Below are 11,526 nucleotides of genomic sequence, written 5' to 3' on the forward strand. Positions count from 1 at the left end.
AAATCCATCCTACAATCACAAAAACCACCACCCATCCACCCCCATTCCAACAACCCCAAACCCAAACCCCACCTTAAAGTTCCCGCTTGACACAGCCTAAAACAGACACCCAGCGGAGTTGAGCGCACCCTTGCATCACTCAAAGCGGAGGAACACACCAGATACTACCACATATTTTCTACCGAAAAATTGATTGATCGACTTGACTAGCCGCCCTCGCTTTTCAAACATGCCGTTTGCTTCCCTTTTGCTAACCCTTCCTTCTTCCCCTTCTTCCTCCTCCCACCCGTCCCCCCCCTTTTTTTTCCCCACTTCCCTCCATCTCTCCTACGAAAGTCGCACAATGTTTAAATTCGATGCTTCTACTTTCTACTTCCTATCCCATTCTGTCGGTATCAGCATCAGCATCAAGATTCAGCACCAGCATCAGCACCAACATCGGCATCCCACGCACTCCTTGCATGACGCCCGACAGCCAAGGAAATACAACGGGTTGACTTGTGACCTAATCGCTAGCAAACGGTTGCCTCGAGAAGTTAGTTTATCCCAAGTTCTTCTGTGGGTATGAAGAGAAAGCTCGTCTGCTTCTTTATCTAGAGGCACAATTCATCGGTTTTTCTCTCTCGATATCCTCTTTGCTTGGTACTATTGCATCCCATGTTACACACACGCATCCTTCACTACTCACACATGCAACCCAAACACATAGAGTACACACACACACCAGCGCTACGCATCGCGAGGGCCGCAACGTGCATAATCGCCAACCCCCCTACTCCTGCCCGTCACACCCACACTCGCACACACATACACACGAGCCCAACTCGCCTCGAATCCCGCCCACACGGTCCTCGGCCTTGATTGGAGGCTCTGTGTAGGCCAAGTTTTGCCGTTGGTATTTCATTGGTGTGGCGTTGGACAGGATCGGGGAGAGATTGGGAGGGATGTCAGTGTGTTACAAATGTAGGATCGAAGAAAGGGGAGGGCGTGATTTTTTGGGGGGGAAATTTAGGTGCTAATACTGAGATGCATAGGTGGGAGATTGGAGGTGAGTGAGTGGATGGCGAATTTGTGAGGCATGCGCATGTCTGCCTGCTGATGGTGTGACGTGGATTATGAGGTCGTAGTGATTGATGTCTGTACTGGATGTGAGGCGTAAGAAGGTGTAGCAGTAATTGATAGGATAGCATAAGTCGATGGGCAAGTCGGTAAAAAAAATGAAGAGAACTCTTCTCCTTGTGCGAGTGTTGATCATCGTTTTCTGGGAGGTAGGAAACTGCACATTGTCACCGCGTAGATCCTTTGCAACACCCGGAATCTCGTCCGGACGATGTCTCCCAGCCATAGTACGGACAAATACACATGCACCACCTAGTGTCACTGTGACTAGAGGCAGAAATGTCGTTGATATCTCGGAAAGGATGGACGGTAAGGTAGAAGGTGGCAACCTCAACAGTGGGAACGGTTCATCCGGTTGGCGCCGCCGTCCCGTCCTCTAGATCCTGCGCGAAGATGGCCGTCGAATACCCAGAGGCGCATGTCCCCTGGATAGATGCGTTCCGTGATGCAGGCATCGGACCACGTTTACATGAGAGGCCTCCCAGCGCAGCGCTGTGTGACATTCTAGGCTTGACCTGGTCACCGCATCGGCACGGGCGTATGAACTCCTCCTAACATGAACTCGCCATGGGTCAGTCAAGGTGGAGAAATAGTGGAAGTATTTCCTAGCCCCTCCAATCATATTGCCGATGGTCGTCATGGTTCAAAGAAGGAAGCTTTGATGGGTTAATCAACCAGACGTGAGAGGCTATAGATGAGCATCTTTTGTAGAGGGCGTTTTGCACGAAATAGCGTGAACGACTAGTCAAAAGAAGATGTTTGACCTGCAACAGATCGTCTTGGTATCAGATGCTGCAGTGGACGGCTGAACATCGCTAACTTGCAGCCGCAAGGGATCGGACGGCGTCCCTTGATGATCCACTCTGTAAGCGGAAACACACTCTTCCAGCCACTGAACTTGGTAGCATTAGCATGACCCCCAGGTCCACCAGTCCAGAACACAAAAGCAAGGTGTCCGAGGCATCGCATCCTCTTTGCTCTTTTTGAAGATGATTCGTAGAGTACTGGCCATCTCAACCATTTACTGGACAGCGCTGGTTCTCCACAAGCCTGAAAGCCTGCAAGATCCCTTGCGTGGTTGATCCAGGCGTGCGACGAAATCGCGGGGAAGACTCTAGCCCAGATCAGCTGAACTGCCTAGCGATCGTCACCCGACAATTTGGAATGACAGCAGGATCCTACGCCAGTGACCAGGCGGCTGGTGTGATGGCCAGGAGGAATGAGGCTCAAGGTCTACTGACTCGACCGCGTCAATGACCGAGTCAGGCACATGAGGAGGAGAACGCCACGCATGCTCGCGTATCTGCAATTAAGCTCCCGTCGATCGGGCACAGAGGGCCATCTGAAGTCGGACAAAACCATGGTGGAAGATGAGATGGAACTATGGACTAGGCAGAGCCTGAATCCCCGTGCGCTTGCCGAGGCCCACTATCAATCCTAGGGTTCGTGTGTTGTGGGTGTACCGGTAGGTGTGATCAGCTTCTGCTGGCACTCTACATATAAGCGCCGTGCTGGTGTCCTGTTGTGTGATGTGACACGCACTCACCGATGAAAATGCTTTCTTTTTCGCGCCCCCCTCGCCTTCCAGATCCTCGTATCCGAACGCCTGTCACTCCAAACCATCGGGACAGGGTCTGATTGCTAGCCGGCATGCAGGCTGATGTCTTTATGCATCCGAGCTGTTGGGGACCTTTTGGGCTGTTGTTTCGAATCCCGTGTAATGTGTTACCGGTACTGTACGGTACTGTAATAGTCGTTCATGAATCATTTACGATGGACCAAGAGTGCGAAGCATGGTGATTGAAGATGTAGAGCAGTAGTGGCAGATAGTTAGTCGTAGGTAGTGCGTGAAACGCAGACTCTCTTCTAGGATATTCCCCCCGTCTTTCGCTAGCGGCAAAGGACAGCGGTCCATCCCGCGGAACGGCTGGGCGGGAGTGATCCCCATCAGGTGCCGGTGTGTGAAGTAGAGTATGGTACATAGAGTACTACCATGAACTACTCTATCGACTACCGGTACTCCATTAGAACATTGGCTCGTATGTACCGTAGAACCCCCACGTACCGATATTCTCTCTCGGCCCGAGTTCAGATTGTGCGCACCTACACTTGCAGTCTTACCGTGGATACATGACGGCCAAGTTTCAACGACAAGGCTGTGACCGCAGATCGACCAAGCCACACAAGAAGCCGTACCTAGACGCTGGTCCTGGTTGATATGACAAACAGCGCAAGGGCGGCTTACGTATTGTCTGTGTGAGCCCAGGCGTTCTGACACTACCGGACTGGGAAGAAAAGAGGGTTCGTGATCGAGCGAGGGAGTTGCAGTTTTGTTTTTGTGATTGCGTGCACATGACGACACGAGTTGCAAAGCTGACCAACTGGGCATGCAAGAGCAGCTGAGTGTACTATTATGCATGACTCTCTCTCTCTCTCTCTCTCTCTGATCTTCCATCTCGAGTCCTCTGGTAATCATGCTACTAATATCTTTCTCAACAGGTAATGAGGGCCATTCATCGCTTAGGACCGCAAGTGGGGAAGCCTGTCTTCTATACATGTTCGCAAACCTACGTGGTGATACTGGAGGTGAGGGACAGGATGTCCTAACTAGTCCCGGTGTTGCCTATGTATTGCCTCCAATCATCCATACTCATATCTTCTGCAAGGGGTGTCAACGAAGACGGTGCTGCGCTGGTAACCAGAGTCCCGAAAGGGTAGCTCATGTGCTGGGGGTCCGTCTCGAGCTGTGCGGGGAAGGACGCTCTATCTGAGCCGTACAGGCCTGAAGTGGAACCTCTACATATCGGAACATGCCTTGGATGCGCTCTGGTTTGTCTGCTCACAGTGCTCGACGACGAATAGATTGGTCGCATCCGTGGGACATCACTCTCTTCTTGCGGAAGCGTCGGACACGAATCTTGCCTCGATTGTGAGTACTGAGCATGATGTTGGAACTCCAGACCCGAAGCAACACCCTGCAGGTGCGAAGTGAAATGGTGAGGCACATTGCCGTGGACGCGCACGCCGTGCTGCTGCTGTCCATGAAGGCTTGATGCGTCGTCCTTGTAAGCATGTTGATGGTGTGACGCAGGATGCGTAGGAGAAGCCGGTCTCGTACAACTTGGTGGCTTTGCAAGACTTGAGGTCGTGTATCTTGCCCCCGCTGATCCCATAGTTGTCGATCCCCGCGTGCTCTGCATGTCACCCGGAGATCGAACAACGTGGAACTCCTCGCTAGCGCTATCATCCCTCATGGGACTAACCGATGCAGGAAAAAGATGCTCTCGCGCCTTCATGGGATGATCTAAGGTTTCAGAGAGGTTCCACGTAATGGGAGCGTATGGCTCCTGTACAAACGCCTGCAAACCTGTATCCTCCAAGAGCAGCATGCCGGTATTGCCCATGACTGTGTCTGTCGAGCCAGATGTGAAGGTGCCCTTATCTTTTCCTTTTGGCTTTTCCGTGACTCCCTGCTGACTGTAAGGTCTCGCGCTGCTGGTTGATGATAAGGACAGCATTTTGTGCAACTCTGCCAGTCCCCAACTGATCCTATCCACAGCTTGACCGGCAAGCTCGTGCACACTGTTATCGTCTAATTCTTTGAAGACGACAAATACTTGCTCCGCTTTGCGAGCACCGGTAGTGACAGTCCTAGTCTCGATGGCGTCGTATAAGAGGAGCATAGCACTGTTGAAAGCCTGCTGACCTAACGTCCAATCAATCAACGCTGCAGGCTCCTTGTGATAGAAGAACATGAATGCAGAAATGACATCTTCGGAGGAAGATAGTACCAAAGATCGGCCTCTGGGTGAGGCTTGCGCTAAAGCTGTTGGCGAAGGATGAGACGAAGGCGTCGTATTGATAGCCTGGAATGATGAAGCGGGGTCGCGCGCACCTGGCACATGTCCAAATGTGGATTGCTTTTCCACCCTTTGCCGATTGAGCAAGATGAGATAGGTGTACGTCTTGCAATGATACACTATTTGATGTAAGCGGCGGCGCGCTACGCAATGAAGTTGCAGTCACGGTGATCGCGGTAAGGGATACTCGTCCTGCTCGCAATTTAGGTGTGACGCGAAGATGACGTGAAGCCAATCTCGTACAGTATGACCAAAACTTCTCAGGGCCAGGCAGGTAGAAATGAAGATTACATACTGGCAGCGGTGGCACGAAGTGGCCATTCAGGGGCATCGGCCTCCGGTTGGTTCCAGGACTCCTGGTATTGCAGCGTCTCTGGTATCGTATCCAAAAGGTTCCTGAGTTCGTCTGTAAACTCATCTATTCGGTTGTTTGTCAATCGATCGCTGCTGAGTATGCGTCTAGCTATGACTGTGAAGCGATTCACAAAATCGCCAAATCTCAGCATAATGGGATCGGTAGTCAGTTCCTGTGGCCATGAACAATCCCCGAGGCCACTGATGCCGAGTGGACGGCCCAAAGTCATCGAGTATTGTTCGTCCATGCGTAGCATCCACCACCATAGTCTTTGTCGTATAGAACAGTCTTTCTGCGTCGGAGGTGCAGGATTAAGATACTTTGGATGGCGATGAAGACCGATAGAGTGTGCTAACCGAATAGTGGTACCAAACAATGTCCAAGCATCTAGAAAGCGACCACTGTTCGTCAGGTAAGGGCCGATCAAAATGAGGGCTTGGATACCCAGAACAGACGGTTTATGCAGGAAGGAAGCCAGGCGCAAAGCTTGCATTGCTGCTGCAACTAAACGATCGATCAGCCTCAGTTCCAACAGTACTCTTCTGGCTTACTGTAGACATCGCCCTTGCCTGTCTCTTTTTGCATTATCTCAGCATTCCACTGCTCACCGGACTTGTCCCAGACGGAGTGCTGAGCGCCCAACGCGATGGCCGCGAAAAGCAGAGCAAGCATATCAGGACACATTTGCGCGTTTCTTCTCGCGTGAGAAAGAAAACGCTCAAATTCGTTGCGATTGATCTCAACAGGCACCTGAGGATACGAACATAGATTGACACGACTGTCGAAAGCATCCAAGTAGCCAGATAGCTCTCCCTCTTCTGCCGGGAGACAGCTGAGCAACTGGGGAATACACTCATCTGGATTGGCTTTGAACAGCGTTGCGAAAGGATAGGTCCGGGGGGTTCTCGGCATATGTATACCAGGGCCGCGAGGCATCAGATAGGCCAATGTGACCGCAGCGTCCACATTGGTCGAGGCGAACTTGGACTCAATTAGTAGCGCACTGTATATATCTTGAGGTAGCTTACATCGCTCATTACACTATTTAGAGCCGGCGAGCCAAAGTAGATGCTGTCCTGCCATTCAATACCCTGAAAGCGTTTCTGCTTCCCTGTACGGCGCCTTTGCAAGGGACCGGGCCTCTCTCCCAGCTGAGATTCCGGAGATGCTGCATAGTCGGAGTCTTCGTCGTCGATTGATATTCTGTAAGCTCGTAATCGATCCTTGAGACGAAGATTCTCTGCGCGCAGTTTGCGCAGCTCGTATGACTGTTGAATGGGCGCATAATCCCCGCCCTCAGCAATGAAATGGCAATCTTTGGGTGCACCTCGGGCGCAACATGCTGAACATGGCTTGGTACGGTCACACTGTATCTTGTGTCAGGCGAACTCAGTTGTGATACTTTCCACAAGTACATGCACCGATCTGGGAAAAGGGTGCCAAATTGGGTCGACCCAGAGAACTCTTTGGAGACTTGCCTTGACCTTTCGCTCTCGACATTTGGTACATGAAAGAAGTTGACGGGGTTGCTGAACTTGTTGTTTTCTCTTTGATCCTTCCACTACAGCGGTAGATTGGTCACTAGACGTAAATGTGAGTTCGCCTTCGAGTGGTGACATTGTTATTTTGAAGTGGGTTGATGGGTCGGGCCGCAGTCTGACATGAATGGGATGACTGCGTGGGGGAAGGGATGAATTCGGAGATGTGCGGGACTCATGTATGAAGGATTACAGGAAGGGTTGAAGTGCATTTAGTCGATTCACAATTGCCTTGAAGAATTGAAATCATCAGTCATGTAGCAACAACGCCTCAGAGCATCAAATGCACCTGAAGCCTCATTTCCAGGACTAGAGTTCCAATGAGAAGTGGGTATGGGGGCGCTTTGGTTGAATGTCGGTCAGATATGCTGAGCCCACACCGAGATTCGAGCTGCCGAATTGGTCGTGTTGCATTGTGCGTGAGCTAGCCCTCACCAGAAATTATGGCTTCGTGTCACAGAGATATCGCCAAGCAGAAGAAGGGTCTGTCGGAGCATTACATGATATTTCCTACAATACACAGATCTGGCGCACTTACCGGCCGACCGATTTTCTGGGATGCTCCCCCCCTCCCCAAGCCAAGTCATATATGCATGTGCATACTTAGCGAGCCGGACAACTTGCCGTTACTTTGCTTTTTCGTTTCCAGAACCGGCCAAGCTACGCGTGGGTTACAGCAAGACATTTGCACCCTTGTGAGATCGGTATCGGTGTCCATGGCTAGTGCATCCATGGCTTGCTAGTGGCTTGCATGGGCGGCTGTCGCTGATCCGGGTGACCTCTCCTTACTCTTCGCGCTGCCCATTGTTCTATTCTGCGTGCCCGTCGGCAGTAGAGTATGCCCCCAGAATATCAATATGGTAGCGCTGGCTGATTTGGAATCGCATGTTTGGTTGATGAAGATCTCTGCACAATTGTGTCCATGTTCCGCGCCGTCGTACCGGACGCCTCACTCCGACCATCACCAAACGTCGAGCACGTCAACACCATGACTTTGAACAAATTGAATCGTTTCGGATTTGCCAGTCCGCCCATTGTGGATGGACTTGGAGGAGTTGTCATGCGTCATTCAGTCTAACAGAGCTGAACCTCGGCGGCGATGATACAATCTGTGCCGACTACCACACAAGGAAGCACTTGGCCACAAGTGCGTCCGTATACTACAGGACGTCGTAAAATGGGCTTCTGACTGACTGTGTCAAGAGCCGGAGGAGCAAGTAGTATTGTTCTAAAACGACCATTCCTGCACACGGAGCAGGCAAAGTGACTTACCAACCATCCCATCCAACCGTCTCGATTGTTCAAGGCGACGCATCCAACCTGGTGAGAAGACGAATAGGCGTGACAAAGATTTGCCGGGAGAAGACATCCACGCTATCCAAGTCTACCTCCCATTCGTCACCGACCTGGACATCTGTTCCATGGAGCATAAAGGCTTTGAGCCCGTATTCTGCAAGTTGACCAACAGCTCCATCTTGGGAATTCACTGTTGCAGCATTGGGGACATCGCGCACCCAGAACTTGAAGCTCTCGGGAAGCTCACCCTCGCCGTAGTTAAATGCGCGCATGAAGGCAACACTGGACCAGTAGCTCAACGACTGGCGTTTAGTGGTAGCTATGATACGCTCCCTGGGTGAAAGCGTAATGATGGATTCCTGCATTTGACGCTGAGACAGTGGAAGCGTTGGAGGATGCTCCAAGTTGTTAAACTTTCTCCCGGTGCGAGCCTCATGTCGTATAGCAGCCTCAATTTGCCAGTGGGTTATCATATCGGTGAATCGACGGAGCGGACTAGTTACTTTGACGTAACTCGGTACTCCGATAGCCTTATGGGGCAACGGTGCGGTATGCGCAATGGCTCTACCCAGAGATCTTGTGTATTGCATTGCTAAGTCGAGTGGGACTTCGCGACCCTGTTCAAGATGTTCCGAAACAATCTGTTTGATTTGTTCTGGGTTCTGGCCATTGTTCGTGGATATCTTGATTGTACCTCTGTACATGACGGGAATGTTACGCTCCGCGCACCACATTGCCGCTGTGTGGCACGCAAGTAACATCATTTCTTCGACAATGTCCTTAGCGTCAATGTCCGTTTGTAAGAACCCTCGAGGCTGGACACTGGTGAGCTCGATGATAGGGTCGCCTGTGATGATACGGGCTTTCTCCATGGATGGTGAATTCCAAGTCAATCCACTATCCACCTTGTTCTCGCGGAGACGAACACTGGGTGAAACAGAGCCAAAGCGTATGGCACCGGCGGCCTTTCTTATTTCCCATCGGGCCTTTGCTGCCGTGTAGAGGTCTTTCAAGTCCTGCAATTGGTCTGGAGAAAGCTGTGGTACGTCTCTCTGAGCTGCTTGATCAGGCAGCATGCCCCCGACTACGAGTCGATTTGTTTCATCAATGGTTTGCTCACCAAGCAATGCAGCTACCTCTGAGGGGGTGATGGTGACGATGTTTCTGATGAATCCATGTTGAATCTTAGTTTCTGTTACGGCGCCACTGCTATTGATGCGTGAACTGAAGGTAATGACCGGCCGATCCCGGTCGAGACTGAAATAATTCTGTGTAGCCCATGATGGGATCATCGGGTAAAATCGCTCAGGTGTGTAGACAGATTCTGTCATATGCGCAGCGAGACCAGACAATGTATGGGTCTTGTCAAAGAAAGCGGTTGGGTTTGCCACATGAACGTGAATCCAGTATTCAGCGGGTTTGCCCTCGATTCGCTCAATAGAGACACCGTCGTCAATCTCGTGCGCACCCACATCGTCAATACAGTAGACTGTAGCAGAACCCCAATCACGGCGCAAGCCAGCCATGGAATCCCGGAAATCTGGGCTTCTTCGTAGTAGTTCTGCTTTTGTGGTGAGCAACTCCAAGTTGCGAGAGAGGCGGACAGTGGGCAGCATGAGCAGCTCATCGTAGAGAGCGCGATTTTCGTAAGGTGATAAGACACCGATCTCTTGCAGGAAAGTCAGGCCTGTACCACGATTGATCTCACCAGCGCTCTGCTGTCGAGAACCAATGTTCTTCAGGGCATCTAGCCCGTAACAATTTGTTGCTTGGACTAAGCTCGCACAGGCTGCATGCAGGCTAGTCATGCCCATGAACTGTCCTGTTAGCACCCATGCTTGGAGGAAGTTTATGATTTGCTGATCTGCATCGGTAAATGATTCACTCCAAGTAAGCCCAATCTTGCTTGAAGAGTCGCTTATGGACATGCACGATTTGCTAGGTCCAAGGCCGCCGAGGATTGGGTCGCGATTTTTACGACTTGTGGCAATGAGTCTCCGCGCCTTGGTGAGGAATGCTGCTATATTACCGGCGCCCGTGCCTTGCCGGGGCGCTGGCAAAGAAGAAGACGTTTTGTTTGCATGAGTAGCGAGATACTCACGATACTCGCGGATCCATTCATGTACCGTCTCGACATTTTTAACATCATTCCTGGGACGGATCGAGAATATATTCGTCAGGCGGTGACTTCGGGCGTCAGACCGAAAGCGGAACTCGTTATGATTCAAAGCTTTACGGACAGCCAGCAATGCTGCAGCAGACGGTCTCCAGGTAGCATCATCCGGTGATAGTAATCGCTTAGCAATCTGACTGAGTGTCATCATCCTCGTGCGGACAGGATCGGCAAGTACATTATATGCAGTATCCAGTTTTGCTGCGTTGGTGCGATATATTGCCTCTGCTTCTTCAGTCAAGCGCTCCAATTTGGCCTGCACCGGGGCAGCGATGTCGACGGGAACCTGCATCTCGCCTTTGGAATCTGCTTGTCCTGGCGCTGTAGGAAGATAAGGAAGAAGGGGCTGTAGCAGGGTGGGGTCTATGCATTTTGTGATGGCGAAGGCCACTTTGGCTAAAACGGAATGACTCCATCTCCCGTTGACAGAGAAGAACTGGCTGACATCGTCCAGTTGTTGCACAAAGACGGCAAGGACAGGCTCCCGACCAGGTTGTGACAGCTCTACGACATCACCGGGTTTGAGGAACAGTCCGATTGTGATGAGTTCGTCCTCTTCGGTCTCTCCCGTCTCCTCCCAATGGTTTCTTTCGGCGTGCTGATCTGACTTGATCCCGGACGAGAGTTGTGTGAATTCATTCTGGATGTCATCAGAAATCGTGAATCTCTCGAAAGCAGATACGATCTCGGGAGAAGGACCCCCCCACCGACGATCCCATTGCTCCAGCTGCTCCCTGAAAGGTGGGTCTGGTGGAAGAGTTGCGAAGGTTGGATCGAAGGTTGGCGAGGATGTGGAGGTGGGTGAGGTCACTTGAAAGCGCTACCATGGTCAAGTCAGTACAGCCGATACAGGGTAGAGTTGTATGAAGCAATATTGCGCACTCACAACCGCTGTCGTGTGGAAATTTCTTGCAGACAGTCGCGCGACTCTAAGTGAGGAAAGGCTTTTGGGAGCAGCATTTCGGCCGTTGGTGGCGGAGGGTGCATTGAGGATGCGCCATTGGCATCTCAGGCAGATGTTGCCCGCAGTTATGATAGAGCGAGGATACATGGCAGGCGACGGGTCAATTGAAGCAGTGAATTCGCTGCCTCGAACAGAAAAAAAAGTATTAACCAGGCGTACAATTCATCATATCATGACGGCAAGTCGCGATGGTCCAAGACTTTAGGTCCGTGCGCACACGC

At 51.4% G+C, this 11,526-nt stretch overlaps 2 protein-coding genes across 2 annotated transcripts; both read right to left on the reverse strand.

Moving 5' to 3' along the window:
- Positions 1-306: 306 nt before the first annotated feature.
- IAQ61_010785 (uncharacterized protein) lies at positions 307-7,008 on the reverse strand. The gene is made up of 6 exons (XM_003834750.2): positions 6,756-7,008; positions 6,363-6,701; positions 5,886-6,315; positions 5,275-5,838; positions 3,185-5,098; positions 307-3,129 (listed from the first exon to the last, which is right to left on the reverse strand). The coding sequence occupies exons 1-5, from the start codon at positions 6,951-6,953 to the stop codon at positions 3,723-3,725; spliced, it is 2,907 nt and encodes a 968-aa protein (XP_003834798.1). The 5' UTR covers positions 6,954-7,008; the 3' UTR covers positions 307-3,129; positions 3,185-3,722.
- A 271-nt stretch (positions 7,009-7,279) lies between these two features.
- IAQ61_010786 (uncharacterized protein) lies at positions 7,280-11,455 on the reverse strand. Its single transcript, XM_003834751.2, has 3 exons — positions 11,228-11,455; positions 7,411-11,161; positions 7,280-7,357 (listed from the first exon to the last, which is right to left on the reverse strand). Exons 1-2 carry the CDS (start codon positions 11,390-11,392, stop codon positions 8,174-8,176), a joined length of 3,153 nt encoding a protein of 1,050 aa, XP_003834799.2. The 5' UTR covers positions 11,393-11,455; the 3' UTR covers positions 7,280-7,357; positions 7,411-8,173.
- Positions 11,456-11,526: the final 71 nt, after the last annotated feature.

Source organism: Plenodomus lingam (assembly GCF_022343315.1).
Source record: "Plenodomus lingam strain CAN1 chromosome Unknown contig_9, whole genome shotgun sequence".
NCBI classification, from domain to species: domain Eukaryota; kingdom Fungi; phylum Ascomycota; class Dothideomycetes; order Pleosporales; family Leptosphaeriaceae; genus Plenodomus; species Plenodomus lingam.